Source organism: Zophobas morio, unplaced genomic scaffold (assembly GCF_036711695.1).
Source record: "Zophobas morio isolate AGI-343-1 ecotype UQ-CSIRO unplaced genomic scaffold, CSIRO_AGI_Zmor_V1 ptg000004l, whole genome shotgun sequence".
In the NCBI taxonomy this organism is placed as follows: domain Eukaryota; kingdom Metazoa; phylum Arthropoda; class Insecta; order Coleoptera; family Tenebrionidae; genus Zophobas; species Zophobas morio.
Window position 1 is genome coordinate 14,408,146 of NW_026972109.1, and position 26,725 is coordinate 14,434,870.

The 26,725-nt window shown below is 33.7% G+C and overlaps 2 protein-coding genes across 3 annotated transcripts in view; one reads left to right on the forward strand and one right to left on the reverse strand.

The window, feature by feature from the left end:
- Positions 1 to 6,718: 6,718 nt before the first annotated feature.
- The window catches only part of LOC135142408 (origin recognition complex subunit 5-like), a 174,918-nt gene continuing 154,911 nt past the window's right edge, over positions 6,719 to 26,725 (reverse strand). For both annotated transcript variants that reach the window (XM_064074128.1, XM_064074121.1), the window contains exon 3: positions 6,719 to 8,039. In XM_064074128.1, the coding sequence (XP_063930198.1) occupies positions 6,743 to 8,026 (1,284 nt within the window). In that variant the 5' untranslated portion in view covers positions 8,027 to 8,039 and the 3' untranslated portion in view covers positions 6,719 to 6,742. The remainder of the gene's footprint in view (positions 8,040 to 26,725) is intronic.
- LOC135142390 (uncharacterized) overlaps positions 21,175 to 26,725 on the forward strand; it is a 105,126-nt gene continuing 99,575 nt past the window's right edge. The window contains exon 1 of the mRNA XM_064074103.1: positions 21,175 to 21,355. Coding sequence (XP_063930173.1) covers positions 21,346 to 21,355 — 10 coding nt within the window. The 5' untranslated portion in view covers positions 21,175 to 21,345. The remainder of the gene's footprint in view (positions 21,356 to 26,725) is intronic.

A 26,725-nucleotide genomic window follows, 5' to 3' on the forward strand; every position in this document is an offset into this window, starting at 1 on the left:
TTCAGCTTTGGAATTTTTCAATTTTTTAAGTTTTAGGTTTTTCAATTTCTCGATTTTTTTAGATTTCGATTTCTGTATTTTTCGACTGTTCAGATTTTCGATTTTTCAGTTTTTCCGTATTTCAGTTTTGCGATTTTTCGATTTTTTGACTTCGATTTCTCGAGTTTTCCATTTTTCGACTTTTCGACTGTACCATTTTCGATTTTTCAATTTTTCGAATCTTCTTTTTTTCGATATTAAGTTTTGGATTTTTCCATATTGCTACATTTCGATTTCTCAATTTTTCCTTTATTTTGACTTTTCGATTTTCTGATTTTTCTAGTTCTCGATATTTCAGGTTTGGGATTTTTCAATTTTTCAGTTTTTTTAGTATTAGATTTTTCGATTTGTGGATCTTTCTAGGTTTCGATGTTTTAATTTTTCGATTTTTTGATGTTTCGGTTTCTCCATCCTGCAATTTTCGATTATGAGTTTCTTGATTTTCCGAAATTTGAATTTTCCAAAAATTCATTTCTTCACTTTTTCATTTACCAATTTCCACTGTTCAATTTTTCGATTTCTCATCTTTTCGACGTTCCTATTTTCCAGTTTTTCTCAAGGATTCCTTATCTTGTTTTTGAAGTAGTTTGAAAGAATCTCGAGGACCTCTCGTGTTTTGTTTTTAAAGTACATACTTTGAAAGGATCTTGAGGATTCTGGTTTTTTAAGTAATTTAAAAGAATCTCTGGGATCCTTTGCGTTGATTTTCGAAGTAGTTTGAAAGAACCTCCGGCACCCCCTTTGTTTTGTTTTTGAAGTGGTTTGAAAGAATTCTGGTGACTCCATGCAGGAATTATTTCTGAAGTAATTTGAAAGAATATCGGGGATTCCTTGTCTTGTTTTTGAAGTATTTTGAAAGAATTTCGAGGACTCCTTGTGCTTTGTTGTTGACGTAATTTGAAAGACCTTGGGGTCACTCTGTGGGGTTTGTTTTTGAAGTAATTAAAGGAATTTCGAGGGTCCCTTATCTTGTTCTTAAAGTAGTTTGAAAGAATCTAGGGTCTCGTTGTGTTTCATTTTTGAAGTTGCCTGAAAGAATCTCGGGAACCATTTGTGTATTATTTTTGAAGTTGCCTGAAAAAATCTCGGGGACCATTTGTGATTTATTTTTCAAGTTGCCTGAAAGAATTTCGGGGACCATTTGTGTTTCATTTCTAAAGTATTTTGAACGAAAATATTTCATGGATTCGATTTTTTGATGTTTCAATTTCTCGATTTTTCGGCTTTTCCATGCCTTGGGTTTTCAGATTTTAAATTCTTCAGTTTTTCTATTTTCAGTTTTTGGATTTGAGTTTTCAACTTTTCGGCGTTTCGACTTTACGATTTTTTGATTATTCAGATTTTCGATTCTCCAATTTTTCGAGTCTTTTTTTTTTAATATTTTTCGAATTTTTAATTTTTCGAGTTCTCGATATTGCAGCCTTGGAATTTTTCAATTTTTCTGTTTTTTTAGTATTAGATTTTTCAATTTTTTTAGGTTTCGATTTTTTGATGTTTCGGTTTCTCCATCCTGCAATTACGAGTTTCTTGAATTTTGACTTTTCTATTTTCAGTTTTTCGATTTAAGTTTTCAACTTTTCAGGTTTTTTACTCGACGTACGAATAATTTTTCAATTTTTCGATGTTACAATTTCTCGATTTTTCGGCTTTTCGATACCTCGATTTTTCAAATTTTAAATTCTTCATTTTTCTATTTTCAGTTTTTCGATTTGAGTTTTCAACTTTTCGGCTTTTCGACTCCATTATTCAGATTTTCGATTCTTCTTTTTTAGATTTTTCGATTTTTCAATGTTTCTTTTCTTTGTTTCGATTTCTCAATTTTTCGAGTTCTCGATATTTCAGTTTCGAAATTTTTCAATTTTTCAGTTTTTTTAGTATTAGATTTTTCGATTTCTCGATCTTTTTAGGTTTCGATTTCTCGATCTTTTTAGGTTTCGATTTCTATATTTTTCGATTTTTCAAATCTTCGATTTCTTGATGTTTCGGTTTTTCCATCCTGCAATTTTTCGATTACGAGTTTCTTGATTTTTCGAATTTTGAATTTTCCAAGAATTCGTTTCTTCACTTTTTTAATTATCAGTTTCCACTCTTCAGTTTTTCAATTTCTCACTTTTTCGACTTTTTTACTTTCCAGTTTTTCTCGAAGATTCCTTACCTGGTTTTTGAAGTAATTTGAAAGAATCTGGAGGACCCCTCGTGTTTCGTTTTTAAAGTAGTTTGAAATCTCGAGGATTTCTTGTCTGGTTTTTGAGGTAATTGTAAAGAATCTCGAGGACCCTTTGTGTTTTGTTTTTGAAGTAATTTAAAAGAATTTCGGGTATCCTTGGTGTTTGGTTTTTGAAGTAGTTTGAAAGAATCTCCAGGACCACTTTTGTTTTGTTTTTGAAGTGGTTTGAAATAATCTCGGGGACTCCCTGTAGGAATTATTTTTGAAGTAATTTGAAAGAATATTGAGAAGATCTTGCGTTTTGTTTTTGAAGTAGTCTGAAAACATCTCGGGGATTCCTTGCCTTGTTTTTTAAGTATGTTGAAAACATTTCGAGGACTGCTTTGTTTTTGAAGTAATTTGAAAGAACCTCGGGGTCACTTTGTGCGTTTTGTTTTTGAAGTGAATTTCGAGGGTCCTTCGTCTTGTTTTAAAGTAATTTGAAAGAATCTCGGGGACCATTTGTGTTTTATTTTTGAAGTTGACTGAAAGAATCTCGGGGAGCATTTGTGTTTCATTTCTAAAGTATTTTGAAAGAAAATTGTTCAGGTTTTCGATTTTTGGGCATTTCGATGCCTCCATTTTTCAGATTTTAAATTCTTCAATTTTTCTATTTTCACTTCGAGTTTTAAACTTTTCGGCTTTAAGCATTTTCGATTCTTCTTTTTTAGATTTTTCGATATTTTAATTTTTGGATTTTTCAATCGTTCTTTGTTTCGATTTCTCAATTTTTGAAATTATCGATTTTCCAATTTTTCGAGTTCTCGATATTTCAGCTTTGGAACTTTTTCATTTTTCAGTTTTAAATTTTTCGATTCGTCGATCTTTTTAGGTGTCGATTTCTATATTTTTTGATTGTTTAGGTTTTCGATTTTTCAATTTTTCGATTTTTTGATGTTTCGGCTTCTCCATCCTCCAATTTTTCGATCATGACTTTCTTGCTTTTTCGAATTTTAAATTTTCCAATAATTCATTCACTTTTTCAATTATCAATTTCCACTCTTCAATTTTTCGATTTTCCACTTTTTCGAATTTTCTGTTTTCCAGTTTTTCTCGAGGATTCTTTATCCTGTTTTTGAAATAATTTGAAAGAATCTCGAGGACCCCTCGTGTTTTCTCTTTAAAGTAGTTTAAAAGGATCTCGAGGATTCGTTGTCTGGTTTATGAAGTAATTTGAAAGAATCTCGAGGATCCCTTGTGTTTTGTTATTTGAAGTAATTTAAACGAATATCTAAGATCCTTTGTGTTTGGTTTTTGAAGTAGTTTGAAAGAATTTCTGGGATTCCTTTTGTTTTGTTTTTGAAGTTGCCTGAAAGAACCTCGGGAACCATTTGTGTTTCATTTCTAAAGTATTTTGAAAGACAATTTTTCTGGTTTTCGATTTTTTGATGTTTCTATTACTCGATTTTTCAGTTTTACGATTTTTCGGCTTTTCGATGGGTCCATTTTTCAAATTTTAAATTCTTTAATTTTTCTATTTTCAGTTTTTTGATTTGAATTTTCAATTTTTCGATATTTTAATTTTTGGATTTTTCAATTGTTCTTTGTTTCGATTTCTCAATTTTTCGAGTTCTCTATATTTCAGCTTTGGAATTTTTCAATTTTTCAGTTTTTTTAGTATTATATTTTTCGATTTCTATATTTTTCGATTGTTTAGGTTTTCGATTTTTCAATTTTTCGATTTTTTGATATTTCGGTTTCTCTATCCTCCAATTTTTCGATTACGAGTTTCTTGGTTTTTCGAATTTTGAATTTTCCAATAATTCACTGCTTCACTTTTTCAATTATCAATTTCCACTCTTCAGTTTTTCGACTTTTCTATTTTCCAGTTTTTCTCGAGGATTCCTTATCTTGTTTTTGAAGTAATTTGAAAGAATCTCGAGGACTCTTTGTGTTTGGCTTTTGAAGTAGTTTGAAAGAATCTCCGGGATCACTTTTGTTTTGTTTTTGAAGTGGTTTGAAAGAATTTCGGAGACTACTTGGAGGAATTATGTTTGAAGTAATTTAAAAGAATATCGTGGACATCTTGCGTTTTGTTTTTGAAGTAGTCTGAAAACATCTCGGGAATTCCTTGCCTTGTTTTTGAAGCATTTTGTACAATTTTGAGGACTCCTTGTGGTCTGTTTTTTAAGTACATAATTCGAAAGAACCTCGGGCTCACTCTGTGAATTTTGTTTTTGAAGTAATTTAAAAGAATCTCGGGTCCCCTTGTATTTTGTATTTGAAGTTGCCTGAAAGAATCTCGGGGACCATTTCTGTTTCAGTTCTAGAGTATTTTGAAAGAAAATTTTTCAGGTTTTCGATTTTTCAATTTTTCGATTTATCGATTTTTTGACTTTCCACTTTTACGATTGTTCGACTTTTCGATTTGAGTTTTCAACGTTTCGGCTTTTCGACTTCACGATTTTTCGATTATTCAGATTTTCGATTCTTCAGTTTCTCGATTTTCTTTTTTTACATTTTTCGATATTTTAATTTTTGGATTTTTCAATCTTTTTTGTTCCGATTTCTTTATTTTTTGAAATTTTAAACAAACGACTAGAGCGCTTAAACCTCAATTTAAATATTGTCATTCATGTCATTGTAAGTTTCACGCGATGAAATGTAAACGATTTTTTTGTTTTTTTGTCTGAGACACTTGTGAATTATTGTCTAGCGAGACAAAAACTCGTTCTTGATCTTCTCAAATATTCAACATATAGGCTAGCAACGAGAAAATTTATGGTATTTAAGATCCAAATATATATCATTCCTATTCCACGTACCTACTTCTCCAATCTCTCATATACTTACTTTAGTGAAGGTAGGGATGCAAAACGTTTACCAAGCACACACTTTTACATTCATTTGAGATTATGAAACAATTAATGGAATTCATGAATGGAATTAATTGTTGATGAGCTAGAAGAAGGTTTTGATTACGTTGTCTCTGATTCAGAAGAAATCCTTGACCCTCCTTTTAATCTTATAGAATAAATGTTTTTTCATTATTATCTTACTTATGTAGAATTCTCATTGAACACAAACTAAGATCAGTTGCCATAACCTATGATGATAATAATAATGACAGAGATGCTATGCTGATACATTCCATGTGAAAAATATATTTCTATAACTCCTTAGGTACTCCGACTTTTGAAAATTTTACACTGATGCTTGTTCTTTATGTTTCGTGAATAGATAATAATTATTCTCTTACTGGTTTAATCATTTTCTTGCGGTTTGAATTTGAACATTTATCTCCGAAGGAAGCCAAGCGTTTCCGAGATTAGCTTGTTGTGATTTTGATGGTATTGAAAATTGTTTTTTTTTATTTGTATGTGATGTGGGGACTTTGCTTTAATTAATGATTTGAAATAACACATGATTTAACATCGTGTAACTCCTTTGTTGTTTGAAATTCTTGGTTCAGTGTGATGCAATTAATTTGAGTACGTAATCTTAACACACTAATTTAGTCACTGTTATAAATTCGAGTGAGATAGAATTTGAACTTAATGGAAATGAAAGGGCACAAGTTGGCGTGACCAAAGCAGAACACACGGTTTGTAGTTAAAGTCTGCGGCTTTGTCAATGCCCACAAAGATGTTGAAATTGAAACGCAGCTTGGTTTAATAGCTGGCTGGTTCGCGAAGACCGGGTAAAGAGTATAATATGCGGCAGGTTTTTTGGGCACAGAAATCTGGAGTGTGTTATACTACAGAGTGAAATTATTACCGCCAAAGGGTGGCAGACTATGACTAGGGACTTTCCGCTACTGTTACAACGAACTTTGAAACATTGTAAAATGAGTTTTTCACACTTACCTTTTACTGCTGTAGTTACAGGCATGACTAACGTGTTATATCTATTTTTTGGACAAAAATTAAACGTATACATCAACTTACTTGTCGTTTCCTTATTTTATCAAACAATTTATTATAATCTAAAAATAACATAAATAAGAATATGAAGTGACAGGCGACGAGTGGTCATTCATCATCATAGCGAGGCGGCAAACTTCAGGAAATTTCAAAGCCAACTTGATGTACAGTTTTTAATAATCAGCCTGTACATTGGGTAGTATAAGAACAAAATTGAATACATCGTTAATTCGTTAACAATTAAAAGTGATTTAAATAATTTAAATACCTGCAAATATCATTGGCAATTCAATTTAGAATTCCGACTAAAAGAGTTGCAATATATTGCGACTACTGTCGATACACAAACTTTTATTGACCGTTTGGAATATTTAAACCCTACAGTCGTTCCATTTAAGCACATTGGTAAAAGATAAATCTATTTCAGGCATTTGTAATTATGTAATTACTGCTAAGTTAACAACTAACACACAGTTAACACCAGGTGGGAAGTTTGTGCGACATCATAGACACACTTACCGCAACACTGTATTCTACTAATACGCGCAAAGCCACTATTCCACGCAAAATGCTTTAATAAGCGCAAAGGATAATTTAAATAAGTAACCCGTTCTCTGTGCAAAACTTTATTCATTTACATGTGACTGAAATCACTGAGATACTTCCTAATATTAAACCCGACCATCTTCGCAACCATCTGAATAAAATCGAAGTTGACGTTACATTTGTATTTGGCTCCATCCAAAGTCGATCCGTCCGACAAACTCGAAAGTAATTGCAATTCAACCAAGCTCGACACTTGAACGAGGAGATTATTGTTGAACCCAACCTTGTCGTCGACAATGGAATAAAAAATCGCCAACAATCTATCAAAACTGAAAGGTTTGGGCCCGAGCAACGTATTCAATTGTTCCGTGACTTTATTCTTCCTCTTGACGTCCCTCATAGTTTTCGTCTTCCGGCCGTGATATTTCATGAAAAGTCTCTTATCGTCTTTCGCCGGATTATAACTGGCCAAATAGGCGGCAATGAGTAGATACTTGGCATAGAAAGGCAACTCGAGATTCTGCGCGAGATTATCCGGGAGCTGGGGCGAGGAAACCCGCAAGTAGAGATTCTGAAGGGCTTGTTTGAGAAATGGGGCGACTTTCCGCCACAGCGCCATGGAGTCCTCGACGGTGTTTTCGTTCCTGAGGATCGGCTGGCAGTAGTTGAGGAAGTTCGTTCGAGCGACGTACCGCAGCTCCGATAAGTCTCTGCAGTGGCGATAAAAAACTGAAAGGAACGCGTTCAGGTAATTTTGATAAAAGTTTGAATCGAAGTGGAAGGCGTTCGTCACGGCGGTGCGAGCATAATCGATGTCTGACGAAAGGATCTCCAGCAGCTCGTCCTTGCTGTACTGCGGGAAGTGGATCTGGATCGGCTCCACGACGCTGCTCCGCGAGTAGAACTTCTGGAGGATGATTTGCGAGAGGAAGACGACGCTTACGGGAATCCCCCCGGTGAGCTCCTTCAGCTTGAGGAAGCCCGGGAATAAGTTGAAATCCATAGTTCGCAGCTTCTCCGCTTTGTCGATAATTAGCACCGATTCAACTAGTGCGGCTCGGTTCCTTCGTAAATTATCGACGAAATCCATCATGTTGTCGCATCTGGAATCGCCAAGCCCGACCAGTTTATTCAAGATGGTTTCAAAGAGGATTTTCGTGGTGTAGCATTCGATCAAGTTGATAACGGCGTATTTCACGCCCAGTTCATGCAGAACCGTCCGGACCACAATGGATTTACCCACACTCGGACCTCCGCTAATGTAAACGCTATCGGGAAAAGGCTCCCCTTTGTGTCCATACAGATTATAAAGTTGGCCGATCTGGGCGGAGCGACACGGCAGGCTGGCCTCCAGCTTAGATAAGGTCGTCATGAGTGCAATTAGCCTGAAACGAGGAGAACCATACGTGAACTTGCGTTTTTACATTTTCGGGAACGGAACTTCAAAGGAGTTAAAAGGCCAGGAGGTCGGTTTTTCTGTTAGCGGAGGACGGTCGGGGCGGACTTTTACAAGCTTCAGGAAGGATGGCGATTTTTAAGACTTCTAAATTTATTTGGATTTCTCGGTGTTTGCGATCTGGGTAAAGTTCGAATTACACCGATCGCACACAACCGCTAGACAGGTCATAAATCAGTCGCAGTTGTAACATTCCTTTTACAAGATTCCAATGTTTTCTTGTTTTGTAGAAAAGAATCCATGTTCTAAAATCCTGTTACTAGGTCGTCAACAAATAATAAAAAAAATTCAAAAAAGAACTGTTGACGTGTTTATTATATGAGTGATCAAAGATTCAAGAATATTTCTCTTCATCCAGTTACAATACACTATTTCCCAACACTCATAATGATATTGGACTCGTAATTTAAAGTATCAGAAATTCAAACTTCTGAATTCTTTGAAAACAATTTCACGATTACCCGTAGTTCAGGGTTGCAACTGTTCAGACTTGCAAATAATTACGGGAGTAATGTATTACGTAACTCAAACAAATAATTTCCATTTATGACATTTCATAAACTATCTGGAAGGACCAACAGGATTTGTATCATAGTTTCTGGAATCACTAATAGTAGGATTACGGCAAAAGTTTATTTGTTTCGCAGAATCTGGAATGAATTTAATATGATTTCGTGTGCAAACAATGGAAGTGTTTTATACTGTCCGACATAATTTCAGACTGGCTTAATAGATTCCGACAAAATCTATTAAGCTATCTAAAAATTTATTTTCTTATTTAGTAAATACACTGTTCTTCATGGATGCACAAAACACTACCCCTCCCCAAAAATGGAATTAATTTAATGGTACTTGATGCAAGAATTAGGTTTTAGAAGAAAAAAAGGCGAGAATCTGCAATTAAATTTAAAATTTATGTTTTACAGATTCCAGAAAATTGTGAATTTTCCAAGATTTTTTTGAAGAATTTTGTGTGGCGACTTGAATACAACTACACAATACAATTTAAATTTTTTTGTATTGTAAGCACACTATTTTCACTTCTCGAGCGGAAGTTAAGTATATTGCAATAGGGTTTAGTGGACGAATGGCGATTTTCATGTTTTCTCGACGTTTCATGCTCCCGAGAGGACAAAACATCCGTTTCTGTCTGTCTGTTTGTCTGTCTGCCGTTTGTCTTCCGAAAATGAATACAAATACAATATTTAATAATTACAAAATACTTTTACAACAAAATATTATTTTAAGTATCTTTCGGCAAAAGTTACTCCATTTTGGGTAACTTATTTCAAAACTAAATCTGCTTACTACAAAAATGAATACAGAATGCCCTAAAATAACCGTTAACCGAAGATATTGAATTTTATTTTTATTATGTTATCAGAAGATTGACACATACAGCTTTTGAGTTACTTGTCCGGATCAACGGTCTTGAAAATCGGATATCGTTGATTATTATAGCCTGAAATCTAATCATACACGTCTGATTCATAGCACCTTTGTTTGTTTAAAGCAATAAATCGTAGAGGTGTCAAGGAAGTAAATCACATTTACCTATGCTTTGAGATATTTGTATAAATTTTACGTAAAAATAGAACTACAAAAGTTGTGATATTAGAATCCAGACTAAAGAATACGTTTCAGCCTTATTTTAAAAACGTGTTTCAAAATTTTTGACATATTACGATAGCTGTCGTTTTTGTACAATTTTTGCTTTCAAATTTTTACCATTATGGACGAATAATTGACAGAAGAAATCTGTTTTGTTCGCAAAAAATTTAATGGTTTTTCCCGAAATTCCTAAAGTCAAATTCTTTTGAATATTTTTTTCAAGAAGTAAAAAATTAATGCAACTCGACAGGTTTTTTACTTTCTGTGAATCTACTTGGAAACCCCTAAAGTGCGAGCGTAGCGAGAATATTCAAGGTATTCAGGTCTACAGATATTAGTTATCACAATCTTTAAATTCATATTTTTAAATAACAAAGTTTACCTTCTCAAGGCCTTTAATGTTTATTAGACTTAAAAAAATACACCCTTAGAATACGAGCGCAGCGAGCACACTTAATACATACTTAGAATCTCTCCAGCACGGAATTTTTTTATATAAGGTCAAGGTATTTAAAAAATTCACGAATAACTTAACCTTGTTGATTAATTTTTGATACAAATTATCACCAAAGAAATCTGACCTGACCGAACCTGACAAGCATCAGGTCACCGTTCTGAGTGTGAGGGAAGTACTGTACAATTTTTTTGACCGATTTTTTCTTATTATTAAAAATATGAATGCAATGATAAATCATAAGTACAGACCCATATTTTGCACATTTTTGGTAGAATTTATCCAACAAAATTTTAAGATGACTTCATCAATTTTTTGGGGGAAATAAACAGATATATTTTGATTAACACTTTTTCTTGTCTATGCTTACAATAACTTCAAAACGTCTACAAGGCTTCAAAGTATTCAGTTTTGCACTTTTTGAATAATCAATAAAATAAATTGACTCAGTCATTAATTATTTTTGAGACACCCTGTATTAGTAAATTTAAAAAATGTTAATGCAGTGATAAATCACAAGTACAGACTCATCATATTTTGCTCATTTAAGATAGGATTTATTCAGCAATATTTTGAGGCGACGTCATCAATTTTTTAGGGGGGATAAGAAAATATATTATGATAACTTTAAAACATGTCGAAGAGTTCAAAGCATGCGATTTTGCAGTTCCTGATTAATCATTAAAATAAATTCTCGTATTCATTAATTTTTTTAAGTCACCCTGTATAAAGAAATCAAAAAAATATGAATCGAATGAATAAGTTTAACTTTTTCTAGTAACTACTTTTAATATTGTTTAGTCTTATCATAGCAAGTACTAGCCCCGCCCACCCGCCCATGCTCTTCTTATTCTAAACAGGATTTTATTTCTGTTCAGTATGGGATGTACTTTCATTCAGGGCAGATAAAATGTATCACTGAAATGGAGGCGGGGTGGGTGGGCGGTTTTAGTTTTATGTTCTTCTCTGGAATAGGAGTGGGGCTGTTAAAAAAGAAAAAAAGGTTAACCGTTTTTTTTTGTTATATCATTTATTTTAAGATTTATTTCTTATTTTAGAAGAAAAAATGAGAACGGGTGGGTGGACGAGACCAAGTTTAATTTTTTTCTGCAAAGTCTTTTATAAGCAAGTAATAGACCCGCCCATCCGCTTCTTACTTAGCAAGTAATTACTACTTCTTCTTCTATGGACTAGTTTTATTTCTGCTCAGTACAGGATCCACTTTTATTCAGAGCAGATATAATTTACTGAAATGGAGACGGGGTGGGTGGTCGGGATTAAATATATGTTCTGTAGAATCGAAGTGGGGCTGTTAAAAAAGAAAACAAGGGCTAACAGTATTTTTTTGGTATCATATTTACTGTAAGAGCTATTTCTTATTTTAGAAGGAAAAATAGGAAACGGGTGAGTCCATCCGCGTCCTCTTCATTCTAGTAACTATTCTTAATATTGTTCAGTCTTATCTTAGTAAGTACTAGCCCCGCCCACCCACCCCCTATTTTCTTTGCCAAAATCAGTGTTATCTTAGAAATTCCAATCACAAGTATAGACTCATCATATTTTGAATATTTTGGATACAATTTATTCGGCAAAGTTTTGAGCTGACGGCATACATTTTCTGGAGAGAATAAGATTCTCGAAACTCGATAAGGCCTTGCAAGCATCTGCAAATCCAAAACCATAGCAACATGTATTGTTGTTGCATTGTATTTGCAGTTTCGATAGCGATTTGCAAATTATCGGAATTTCCAGAATCTCCCCCTAAGCAAATATATTTTGATTAAAAATTTATTATGCCCATCGTAACTTTAAAACATCTGAAAGATTTCAAAACATTCGGTTTTGCAGATTCAAAATTAAATTGCAAAATGTTGTTTCATAATTTTCATTTTTTTTTTCAAAAATCTAGACGTTTCCAGGAAAAACTCAACATGCAGTCATAAACTACATGCGTAGGTCTATGTTTATGCTAAATTTTGGTTAGCGTTTTACCATCTACATGATATTCCTAATATGTCAATCTTTAACAGACTTTTCGACTTGTCATTCTCAATAAAACAAATTAAGTGCACATCTAAAGAACAAAAAAAAAGTGGATTACACCGGAAGTTCGTAACTTAAAAAAGACTGTTTCCCTATATGCAGATCTTAGTAAACACTTTCCCATTTTTAAAGATCAATTCAAAAAAATAAATAAAGAATATCAAGAGGTGTTAATAAAATCAAAGCAAAATTACAACGAACACAGGTTACTCACATCTTCTAACAAAAACAAAACAATGTGGGAGATTATTAGAGAATCTTCAAATAAAGTAAAAACAAGGGGTGAAATACGAATCTCTGAAAATGGACATGTCTTAACTGATCTAGCTTGTGCTAATCTTTTCAATAAAAATTTCTCAGAATTGGCTCTAAATATAATTGACGATAACACAGTAAATAACTCCGATTTTCTACTTAATAACATTGATTTATCGCCCTATAGTTTAAATTTTTTACCAGTCACAGGTTCTGACATTCTTCAGATCATACACAAACTGAAGAATTCTAAATCTGCTGGACATGACGAAATACCTAATAGCGTCTTTAAAAAAGTGGGAAAAACTATTTGCGAACCTATAGCACACATTATCAATTTGTCGTTATTAAATGGTCATTTTCCCAACTCCCTAAAAAAGGCTATAGTAGTTCCATTGCATAAAAAAGGTGACCACCAACTAATCACATTAACAATGGTATTACATCTTTTCTGACAACACATCAGTTAATAGATCCTTCGCAGCATGGTTTCACAAAGGGAAAAAATTTAGACACAGCATTGGCAGCTTATCTTTCTATAATCTCTACTTGTATAGACAAAAACATTCCCTGTCTGGGATTATTCATCGACTTCACGAAGGCCTTTGATTGTGTAAGTCATTTCCTATTACTCAAAAAATTAGAACGATACGGTGTAAGAGGTGTGGCCTTACAGCTGTTTAGGTCCTATCTATCCGGCAGAACACAAAAAGTATTGGTAAATAACACCCTTTCGGCAGAAGTAGGCATCACTGTAGGAGTGCCACAAGGATCTATTCTTGGTCCTATTCTGTTTATAATTTTCATTAATGACCTATTAATGCTCATGAAAAAGTCTTTAAACTGCTCAGTAATGTCATATGCTGACGACACTAATTTTATAATCACAGGTGGCGATACCACTGAAGTCATTAATAAGGCGACAAATATTTACACTTTGGCACAAAAATGGGTCACAAAAAATAAACTTTGTATTAACCACGAGAAAACGGCATTTACTTTTTTCTCCAATACCGTAAATTGTGCTGAATTCACACTCAATTTAAATAATATAACCATTGCGTGTTCGCCGTCTATCAAACTATTGGGTATCTCCTTCGATAACCACCTAAAATGGTGTTCATATATAGACCATCTATGTTCTAAATTAGCGTCTGTCTGCTATGCTCTCAAAAACATAATGAGACAATGTAACTTCTCCACGGCAAAGCAACTTTATTTTGCCAATTTTCAGAGTCTTCTAAAGTACGGTATTACGCACTGGGGCCTTTCTCCTGATTTTAACCGTGTATTCATATTACAAAAAAGGGCAGTAAGAATTTTAGGGGGCCTAAAAAACCGACACTCTTGTAGATCAACTTTTCACCAACACGGAATCCTGACGCTGCCAAGCTTATCTATATGTGAAATTTTATCATACACATACAAAAACATAAACAACTTCAAAAGTAATAGAACAGAACACGAACACAATACAAGACACAAGGATTTGTTGTTACCAAGACAGCACAAGACAGCTCACTATCAGAGAAGTTTGCATTTTAATTGCTGCAAATTTTTTAACAGTCTTGACTGCGACATTAAAAATGCGTCTAATTTTCTTGTCTTTAAATCTGAAATAAAAAAATTTCTATTAAAAAAAAATTATTACGCAATTAGCGAATTTCTAACATAGCATATCCGCTATATTTTATTAAATGTATAAGTTTCTAATGTACTGTACCTTTATGTTAATTGTTTTCCTTTGACAATTCTTTCTTAAATCTATTATAATTGTTGTGTAGATTTTCTGAAAGTTAATAAATTATTATTATTATTATTATTATTATTATTATTATACATAGAAAATTTGACAACAGTCGGCCCAGTACTTTCGGAGATTATTGGTCTGATAAAAATCGGGACGGCAGACGGACAGACAGACAGACGGAAACCTATTTCTTCGTACTCTAGGTGTCATGAAAGGTCGAGAAAACGTAAAAGTAGAGAGTGGGCCGCTAACCCAAAAACCAAGGCAATTACTATTACTGTATGCAACGAAGAACTTTGGTAAGTTTATTAGAGGAGTGCAATAAGTACGACTCTGTTCGGAGTTTGACAACCAATCAGTTACTAATTATTAGTAGCACAACTTCCAAGAAAGGTATTATTTGTCTGAATTTAAGTGGTGTATATTATTCAATAACTGTTTAAAAACTGCTATAATAAATGTACACACAATAAACGTTAGTTGTCGACAGTTAAACTTTAAGAATGTATCTATGCATATAGAAATTTTTAGAAACAATGTTAAAAATCATGTAAACTATTTATGCTATTCACCATTCTAAAACTCGACACTAATTAGTTTTCTAACTTTCGTTCCTTTTTCAGTGTTGTTTGTGGCGCTATTAAATTTTGAGCGATAGCTACCCAAAGTTTGGTAATTGGGTTTTAGATTTCCCGTTACGTTTATCAGTATCATTTGTCCGTTGTTTGTTGGTGATTATAGTCAAAATTTTCGTAATTAAACATAAATAACGTATCTCTATTTTCAGCTTTACGTACCCTACCTACAAGCAAAACTCTGTTTTAAACAAAATTCCAAGCATTCAAACTTTTGTATCAGATAAAAAATACAACATTTTAAAAATATATGATAGAAATAAGCTCCAATTTGCCAGACTTTTTTAATTAAGAATGAAGTTCCCTTGCACCACGACAAAGTTTCTTGTGTGTTTCTGGAAATAATCTTCTGTTATCTAATTTTTGGCTGTCAAAAGTTTCAGGATTTCCCCCTAATTTTTCGTTTTAGCCTCTCCACTTCGAGTTGCTTCGTCAAGAATTAAAATAGCTTTTAATTTTTCAAGAATATGACATTTTAACACTGATATTTTTCCTCACTTTCATAAATTCAGGTTCTTGGATGGTGAGGCGTTTTTATAAATTCCATTCACGAGTTCCTACCAACAACAATTTTTCATAATTTTCTCTACACATTTTTTGGTGTAAAGAAAGATTATCGAGTGATAAACTAGCAATAAAAGTAAGTGTAATTAATTCATGGAGAAATATAACTCTCAGTGGATTTGATCTCCACAATTCTAGTCGATTTAAATCACTACACCCGATCTGTACACTGCAGTAAGCCATTCATCTGTAAAACCCCCTTTCATCAAACAGATTATAAAGTCGTCGTCATCACCGCAATTAACCTGAAACGAGCAGAACAAGCCCTGCGAATAAACGAAAAGAATGGCGAAGCTATCAAAAAGACAATATGATGAAATATAATTTCCGGGTTGGAAGAAAAAGAACGAAACGCGGTCAAATCCGCAGGGAAAGCGGAGGAAAAAAAAACGGAGAATTGGGGTTGCGGAGCGCGACATCGCCGTCGCCCAAAAATACGATAATTAATTTCGCGAAGCTGGAGGTGGATCGACGTTGGCGTTAGATTTTATAAATCTGTGTCGATATCCGACCCACAAAACAAATCCCATTTGGGGCGATTAAAGCCAAGTATCCCCCGCGACGGGGGCGCCGGATCGATACTAAACACACGAATGCAATATCCGCATCAAATTACTAATCTGACCGAGGAAAAAGTGTATCGCGGCCGGACCAACCAACAAAGGCTCACGTCGCCATCAATTCGGGACGATGGGGAGCGTGCCGCGAATACCGTACACTTTATATCGACTTTCTTCGATTATCTCTTGATTTACACTGCGCGAAAGAAAAACGGAGACCATGCAAAAAGAATACGAAGCGGCGGTGTGTGGTCGTGCGGCACTAGACTCACTGCGGCGTTATTAAATTTTATTGTTTACTTGTTTATTACATAAGAAGGCTTAATATACAAAAAATTGGTCGAAGTTTATTTCGACTGAACTTCAATGGCTTCTCAAATACAAGTCCAACAAATTTCGCTTCTTTGAAAAATTATGAAATAATATTTTGCGAAATAATAACAAGCTTTAACTTCAAGTGTTTGTTTATACATCGGAAGAATGTCACGTAGAAATGTATTTAACTTGAATCAGTCTGTCGTCTGAAAACCGACTAATTATGCCACAGTCCAACATAATGTTCTGATTATTATTATTATTATAATTCTTGTGATAACGTGATAAATATCGATAATACACAGGGTGAGAGAAAAAAAACAATTACTTATATTCTGAGTATGTGGTAAAATGTTATTATACTGTGTTAATTTTTTTATGAACATTTGGCCGTTTAGGGAAAAAACTCAAACCGGATTCACACACCACAAGTATAGGAGTATATTATTGTACAACCTTTAAATCATTGTAAAATAGAATTCTTTGAAATGACGTCATCAAATTATTGGTGGGAATGATTAACAAATTTTTGGTTAGCGGTTTATCATCTACATGATAATCCTAATTTACACGACAGACGGAAACGGGAGAATACATTTTTCGTCCTCTAAGGGTCACTAAACGTCGAGAAAACATAAAAGTGGACATTCGTCCGATGGACTCAATTACTATACTTCCTTCGCTTACGTTCAGGAAGTAAAAAATACAGCATGCTTTTACTAGAATTAACTTTTGAGACTTACATTGTTCGAAAAAAAAAACTCTAGTTGTGTTTGTTTCTGTATCAGTGGACTTAACGTGATATGTAATACTGGACGCAAAGAACCCTCGAAATCCAATACCCAGCGTTGATTATACTCATCATTACTTCAAAAGCATCGATCTACATTTAAGTTGTCGTTCACAAATACCAACAGAAAGACAAACTAGTAAAAGGTATCAAAGCGTGAGGATTTACAAAAACCTGTATTTGGAAAACTTTGGTTCTCTTTATAAAGAAAATACGGAGTTATTGCGGATGTTGTTCTGGGATGGGGTGGATAAAATTATACATAGAATTTCCATTCACCGCACAGATTTTTAAATACTGTGAACTGCATAACCATTGAAAACTCTTGTTTTGTTGGCTTGTTTGGTGAGTTCATTATGCAATACGTGTTTGCATTTTGCATTTTATGTGTCACCAGAACAGTACTGTATTTTTAAATCTTCTGGAAAAATGGGTGAGCCATTCTGTACTGAATCATTAAAATCAACTGTTTCATTCGTATTTTTTTTCAGTTCTAAATAGGGTGTCACTCATAACAACCATACACATCGAAATATCAAAGAAAACAGTGGATTTTTAGCCGGCTGATCTCCTATCGAAAAGTAGATTTTGTATTGATACGAACGCATTTTTCCAAGAAACCATAAACTCAGAACAGCGATTGCCTCTGCTTGTTTGAAAACTTGCCTAAATTTTCGAATGCAAAAGAAATCTAATATTTGCTTTTTGTAATTAAAGAAAAAACGAGATTTTCTTAATAAAAAAAAGGTTCATTGTTATTTACATCCCCTAAATATAGTCTAACAAACTCAACTTTTTGAAAAGATCATAAAATTAAAATAATCCGTAATAATTTAGAGTAGATATATGTATGGACTGCCAAAGTGTATGTAAACCAGTTACAATGTAAGCAAAAAAAATGGATATATGAGAGATCAAGCTCCGTACCCTCCAAATGTAAAGCATAGTCGATGTTTCGTATGGTTGGTATTATGTAATTAAAGACTAGCATCATTACTAGTAATAGCAAATAATAAAAATTATAAAAATAGCAAAGATAATCAAGGCAAATTCATGAAGCACAAGTACAGGAGTGTGTTATTTTATCAAATTTATAAGGCAGAACTAAGCAACATTTTTAGATGACGTCAATGAATTGTTGGTTAGCGTTTTAGCATCTACACGATATTCCTAACATATATTTGGCAACGATCGTCACAGACGACGGACTTACTTTTTCGTACTCGAGGGCAGAGTTCGCCAGTTTAAATCATTGATTTGTTGTTCTTGTTTTTTATTTTCTTTACAAATAACCAAAAATATTGTTAAATGTAGTTTAAATCCAAAATAAATTCAACACTAACTAGAATGAAATATATCCAAAATGAGACTGTTTTTTATTTTTTTACTTCCCGAGGGTAAGCTTTTGTTTGCTCGACATTTATTAAAGAGTACGAAAAAATATATATCTCGTTTCTCTCTGTTTGTCTATCGTCTCTCGTCTGTATCGATTTTATTGGATGGACAATCTCCGAAATTATTGGACTGATTGTTATGAAGTTTTATTTGTCATCTAAAAATTGTGCGGAGAGAATGCTATTTATTTTTTATAGAATAACTCAATCTTATACTTGCGGTTTATGAATCCGCCTCGATTTATTTTACTTATATATACTTATAATAGGGGTTATAATGAAAAAAATTAAATTCGCAAAATAAAATATTATCATTTTTCGAAGAACCTTAATGTCTACTGCCCTAAACCAAAGACCAAGTACATACAACAAAACATTAGTTAAAAATATTCAAGTAAACTTTGTACATATAAATAACATTATTACTATTTAGTAATTTAATACCAAATAATCGATTTTTTGATTTTTTGTTTAAATCTGATTATTTTCCGATCCTGCTGTAGAATTCAGGAAAAGTCGAGAAAATATGAAAGTAGACGCCATTCGTCGAATTCTTTTCTATTAGCTCATGGAGTAAAAAATGTTGACGAGTATGGGATTCGAATCCACGCGAGTAGAGTTACGTCCTGACCAGTCGACCATTCAGCCACGACACTCGTATTCCGTGCATTAAGTTAAATATAAATCAAGACGGATTCATAAACCGCAAGTACAATAATATGTATTTTATAAAGTTTAAATAGTATTTACTGGGTGGGAATGACTAGCTAAATTTTAATTGGTGGTTTACCATCTATACAATTTGACAAGACTCGGTCCAGTAGTTTCGGAGCTTATTTGCCTGATATAAATCGACGACACAGACACCCGACAGAGAGATGGAAACGGGGAACCTACTTTTTCATACTATAGGGGTCATGAAACGTCGAAAAAACATTCACCGTATAGATCGGTATGTATAAAATCTGTGAACATTCTTGTTATGCAGAAATTCGAAAATAGGTCAATTTCAACAAACTGAGAATATAACTAAAAATATACAGATAATTTTTAACAGATTTTTAAAAAGTGATTAATAAAAAAAGAAAGCGTCAAAAACATGACTCCAAATTGGTCGAAAGTTATACAGAATGAACTTCCCTTGTACCTGAAGCACAATCAAACAAATCCAGTTTATAAGATAAAGTACAAAATTTGAATTTAATTTTTATGATGATTATGATATCCAATAAAATGTCACCACGAATGAGAGAGTTAAGGAGAAAAAGAGACCAGTTTTGATTAGTGCTTCACCATGTTTACAACCACAAATACAGAAGCATATTATTTTAAATAGAAATTGCCTAGCAAAATTTTGAGATAACGTCATCAAACTGTTTTGGTTATCGTTTTAAGACCTATACGATATTCCTAAAATGCTTCTATAAATTCACAACGATCAGTTCAGAGTAGTTTCGGAAGTTATTTGTCTAATAAAATTGCCAATGATATCGGCAGGCACACGGAAACGGGGACCTATTTTTAATATTTTTAAGAGCTATGAAACATCGAAAAACATGAAATCAGTCATATGCTCAATCGACTCTATTACAATACTTTCGTAAGTTATGCATAGGAAAAGAAATAGTAGATTATAGTTTTGCTCCCAAACGAAAGTACAAATATTTAATTAAAGATGATGGAAGGTATCGCTTATTCTAAGAGTTCTGCCAATACACATTTTACCAAGGTTTTTTTAACATCCGTTATATCTAATAATATAAAGGTGTCCAAGTTTTCAGAAGTTGATCTTGATAAATAAAAATACCACGTATTTGTGACGACACTTTCCCAATAGACTGGAAGAAACGTCAGTCATAAAGCACACAACGGAAAAAACAACAAAAAAATATCATGACCAGACTCAATGTCACCAGTTAATAATTGTCGAAGTAGCCCGGCGCATCCACCATTTCTTCTTTCAGTCCGTTCCAGACCAGTCGAATTTAATAAACATTGATTCGACGAGCAAAAAATGGTCTGAGTTTTTACAATAGCAGAACTCGGACGAATTCATACTTTTTTATGGCACTATAACAATTGAAACCTCCTCAAATCTGAATTTTACATGAAAACACCCGAGTCGGAAAAGTGATAATTCTCGTATTCCTCGTCAAACAAAAATTCAGTCACACTTTTCTCCCAAATAAATCCTCGCAAAAATAAACCAAAAACAACGAAAGCACATCGCAATGCTCCCAATCTCCAGCAATAAAACTCGATACACGAACTTTTCCTCCTAAACTAAAATTAGCATCCCGAAAGTTATCCCGAAGCATTCGGTTCCTCAACTAAAACAATTCAATCGCCGGTACGTGTCTAGCACATCGCATTTAAATACTTTCGAACTCCTCCACCCCACTCGGGCTCTGCCGGTGCATTCCCATCCGAGTTTTGTGTAACTTGTTCAAAACCGAAAGCCCTCCAACCCTCGGCACTCGGCTCCGGCCACCTTTTCTTCGCACACCCCAATCCGATCCCGTCGAAAATCGCTAATTGGCGGCGATTGCAAGCCGATGCAAAAAATAGGGACGGCAGTGACAGTCTGCTGGGGCTTGCGTACTGCGCCCTATCGATTTGCGCCCCGCTTGCAGACTCCTGCCGGTGGAGGCGGTTGTGACCTCGAGCCTCCTGCAGTCGAGATTCGTGCTCTGCCGCCGCCGCCGCCGCCGCGCGACTTGTGTTCGAAAGCACCACTGCCTTCACGTCCACCGCCATCGACCAAGTGGAAATATTCGTACGGGGATCAGATGAACGCGCGATGTGACTGCTTGGAGATTGGGGTTAAAACGGAAGAAATGAGTTTAAGGCGCGATTGAGTGACGATGGAAAGGGGTGAGCGTTTATTTTCTTCATTAAATGTATAGGGTTGGTTGGCGGCGACTTCGAAGACGGGGGATGTTGGATTGGATGCACGAGTTTCAGATTTACGCTTGGGGGGTTGAAGCGATGAATGTTATTTCGCTGTTTAAAGAGCACGTTAACATTAGGTGTTCGAGTTTGGCGGCTCGTGTTTTAAACTGTGGGAAAGTAGTAGCTGGCGGCTGGAGTGTGTTCAACGTTGCGTCTTTGGGGCAACTTTATTTTTACACTATAATGGATGTGAAAAATTAATTAAACTGGTCTAGATGTCGATGTTTTAGCAATTGGTTTCATGTTTTATAATTTATTTACGGTTTGGTCTTGGCGGCACGTTACAGCTGTAAATAGAGTTCTTTAATGATTAATTAATTTAACGTCTAAAATAAGTGTCCGTTGAAATAAATTTGTTATTTAGGTTATTATTCATGTTTCGGACACGACAAATCAGGATTCTATTTGTGTATAGAATTTGTATTATTAATTAATATTGGTGTTCTATTGACTACACATATTTATGTAGATTTAGTCGGGCTAATAATTAATTACTGTTAATTAATTAAAAAGTGATATATTTATTTTAACATTTCTTGCTTTTTGCAATTACACACACAAGTAACACTGTATATATCACCAACATTATCGGTTTATATAAAAATTTAATTTTTGTTGTTCGATTTTGTATAAAATTTGGGTTTTATTCCTTCTCTTTCATAATTCTTTGGTTGCCTTCTAACTGAAGGTTTCGTAATGTAAAATGATAATTTTTGTAATTGCCAGAAATTTAAGTTTTAAAATTTTTTCCCACCTGTTTAATTTCTGTTATTCTTTATCCTCCATTCTATGTTTTACTAAGTTTTTTATTCTAGTCTCGTATTCATACACCGGCTGATTCAAAAATGGCGCACTAACTCTATGACACATTGTTCAGGAGTATTTTCAGTAAAGAAAATATAGTTTAAGAAATCTTTGGGCCTATATGTAGTATTAATAGTATTTAAGTAATCAAAGATTATTTTTTCTTTTAGATTTGGGGATATTTTAATTCACTACTTAGTGTACTGTACATCAAATTGATGGGACTTATTCAATTCACTTATTCAAAATAATTTTGGAAGTATATCATATCTTTTTTTTACATTTTCTTCACGTTATAATATTACAAAAACGTTTAAATTGTGAGAATGTATTTGACAATTAGCCTGTTTTCCCCCTGGCGTTTCTTGATTTTTTCCCAGTATGGTGATAGCAGCACCGTAAAAGATGGGAATGTCGCGTACGATAATGAATAGTTTCGAAATAACATTTTTAAAGTATAATATTTTATTATTATCGTTGTTTGATAAATTTAGTTTTTAATTGTTTTGTCGGTTCCTCAAAAATTCAGAAACATGCTCTTTTGGAGGAATATACTGACCATTGCTCCAGGAGTTCTTGATAGCCGTCTGTCGGTATTATGTTGTCAAATTGTAGCAACCATATTGTTAAAACGTTTATGGTACTTCATATTCATTCCGATAAAATATCTCATTTCCATACATATTCATATCAAAGGAGAAAAACCGTTTAACTACAAAAGTTTCTACTTTGCCATAAATATGAAAAAATTACAATTGCTCCCATTGACGCAGTGGTTTCCGGGTTTATGGCGACAAAATATTTAATGATATCAGATAAATTTCAGGAGTTTACTTCTAACTTTGGTGCAGGGATTTGACTTTAAAATTGGCGTTTCAAAACAAAAGTAAAAGTCGCCACATGGTTTCCTGATGTTACGTAAATTTTGGCGATTCTCAAAAAAAATATTAGAGAAAATTAAAAAACAAATATCAATATTTTTTTGCCCTGCTAACCATTTGTTTTTAATTAAATGTATTTTTTTGGCTGCTTCTCTGGTCTATCGATCTAAAACTCCCTATTTACCGAAATATGAAAATTTTAAACCAACAACGTAGACTCAGTGTCTAAGTCGATTCGAATTCCTATACATAGTTTTTTGGGACAGAAGTATATGTTCAGCTAAGTATCTATGTTCGTTTATCATCTACGTCAAATTTTTATTCAGGAATTCAAATTAGAGAAAGGAGTAATTTTCAGCCTAATATTCTAAAATTTTGACTGAAATAACTCCTGAAATGTTTCAATCTACCTAAAATTAAGTTTCAACCCTAACTTTGCCCGGTTGAGTGCGCTTTTGGAATCGGCTGTTGAAAATTCTCACTATTTTAAACGAAATCCTTCTTCAACCAAAACTCAAAAAACCGAATTGTGATTTTGACGGTCCGCAACTTTTGAATGAACTAAGAGAGCGTATTCCGGCTTTTACCATTCAATTTCCTATAGTTTCCTGGGTATATAAGTATATTTTCATCTATGTCCGTTTAGAATCTACGTACATATTTATGCGTGCCATTTTTGGGAGACTCGAATCTTAAAAAACTAAAAAAATAATAAAAAATTTAAAGCTCTTCTACAAGTTTTTTCGTCCCAGATTCTTATTCGGGAGGTTCGAAATAAGGAAAGGGGTAATTCTCAGACAAATATAGGTGCGTTTAACCGAGATAGCTTTATTTGGCCTAAATTCGAAAATATCGACCGGAATATGTCCGGAAAATTGTCTAAAAACTAAACATGTGTCAATCTGCTTGAAATTAACTTTAGTGACTAATTTTAGTCAACTGAGTGCGTTTTTGGCATTGGTTGTTGAAAATTTTCGCTATTTAAAACGAAATTTTTCTTTAACCAAAACTCAAAAAACGAAATTGTGAGTTTGCCGCTCTATAACTTTTGAATGGACAAAGAAAGCGTATTCCGGCTTTTACCACTTGATTTCTTATAGTTTTCTGAGTCTATAAGTACATTTTCAACTAAATATCTAGGTCCGTTTAGAATCTACGTGCACATGTATTAGACGGTGTCATTTTCGGGAAACTCGAATATTAAAATTTTTTTAAAAATCTGAAGCTGTTTTACAATTTTTTTGGTTTTGAATTCTTATTCGCGAGTTTAAATTTAAGGAAAGGAGTAATTTTGAGACAAATCGAGGTACGATTAACCGAGACAGCTTTATTTGGTCTAAATTCGAAAATATTGACCGGAATATCTCCGGAAAATTGCCCAAAAAATAAACACGTGTTAATCTACCTGACATTGAATATCCTGACTAATTTTTCTCAGCTGAGTACGTTTTTGTTGTAAATTTTCACTATTTTAGACGAAATCCTTCTTTAACCAAACCTCAAAAAAACAAATTGTGAGTTTGACCCTCGATAACTTTTGAACGGACAAAGAGAGCGTATTCTGGCTTTTACCATTCGATTTCCTATAGTTTTCTGGGTCTACTAGTATATTTTCATTTAAATATCTAAGAATCTACGTGCACATGTATCATGTATCGCATGGTGTCATTTTCGGGAGACTCGAATATTAAAAAATTAAAAAAAAAAAAATCAGGAACTTTTTTACAATTTTTATGGTTCTAAATTCTTATTCGGGAGGTACGCTTTAAGAAAAGGAGTAACTTTCAGACAAATTGAGGTACGTGTAACTGAGACAGCTTGATTTGGCCTAAATTCGAAAATTTTGACCGGAATATCTCCGGAACATTGCCCAAAAAATAAACAAGTGTTAATCTATCTGAAATTGAGTTTGGTGACTAATTTTGCCCAGCTGAGTGCGCTTTTGTTGAAAATTTTCACTATTTTAAACGAAATCCTCCTTTAATCAAAACTCAAAAAATAAAATTGTAAGTTTGACGCTCGATAACTTTTGAACCGACAAAGAAAGCGTATTTTGGCTTTTACCATTCGATTTCCTATAGTTTTCTGGGTCTACTAGTATATTTTCATCTAGATGTGTATGTCCGTTTAGAATCTACGTACACATTTATTGGACGGGGTCTCATTTTCGGGAAACTCGAATATTAAAAACACACAAAAAAAAACCGAAGCTGTTTTACATTTTTTTTTTGGTCCCAGATTCTTATTCGGGAGGTTCGAATTAAGGAAAGGGGTAATTTTCAGACAAATCGAGGTACGTTTAACTGAGATAGCTTTATTTGGCCTAAATTCGAAAATATTGACCGGAATATCTCCGGAAAATTATCTAAAAACTAAACATGTGTCAATCTGCTTGAAATTAATTTTAGTGACTAATTTTAGCCAACTGAGTGCGTTTTTGGCATCGGTTGTTGAAAATTTTCGCTATTTTAAACGAAATTTTTCTTTAACCAAAACTCAAAAAACGAAATTGTGAGTTTGACGCTCTATAACTTTTGAATGGACAAAGAGAGCGTATTCCGGCTTTTACCATTCGATTTCTTATAGCTTTCTGGGTCTATAAGTATATTTTCATCTAAATATCTATGTCCGTTTAGAATCTCTACGTGCACATGTATCGGACCGTGTCATTTTCAGGAAACTCGAATATTAAAAAAATTAAAAAAATCAGAAGCTGTTCTATAATTTTTTTGGTTCTAAATTCTTATTCGGGAGTTTAGATTTAAGGAAAGGAGTAATTTTGAGATAAATCGAGGTACGTTTAACCCAGAGCTTTAATTGGCTTAAATTCGAAAATCTCCGGAAAATTGTCCAAAAAATAAACATATCTATCGATCTACCTGAAATTGAGTTTAGTGACTAAATTTGCCCAGCTGAATGCGTTTTTGTGAAAAATTTTCACTATTTTAAACGAAATCCTTCTTTAACCAAAACTCAAAAAACCAAATTGTGAGTTTGACGGTCCATAACTTTTGAACGGACAAAGAGAGCGTATTCCGGCTAGTACCATTCGATTTCCTATAGTTTTCTGGGTATACAGCTGTATTGTTATCCAGGTATCTATGTTCGTTTACTATCTACGTACACATTTATCAGACGGTGTCATTTTCGGATGACTCGATATTAAAAAATAATAAAAAAAAAATCTAAAGCTCTTCTCCAATTTTTTGATCCTAGATTCCTATTCGGGAGGTTGAAATTAAGGAAAGGAGTAATTTTCACACAAATCGAGGAACGTTTAACCGAGATACCTTGATTTGACCTAAATTCGAAAATTTTTACCGGAATATCTCCGGAAAATTGCCCAAAAATAAACATGCGGCAATCTGCTTGAAATTAAGTTTAGTGACCAATTTTACCCAACTGAGTGCGTTCTTGCCATCGGTTGTTGAAAATCTTCACTATTTTAAACGAAATCCGTCTTTAACCAAAACTCAAAAAACCAAATCGTGAGTTTGACGGTCCATAAGTTTTGAACGGACCAAAATAGCGTATTCTGGCTTTTACAATTCGATTGTCTATAGTTTTCTGGGTCTACAAGAACATTTTCATCTAAATATCTATGTCC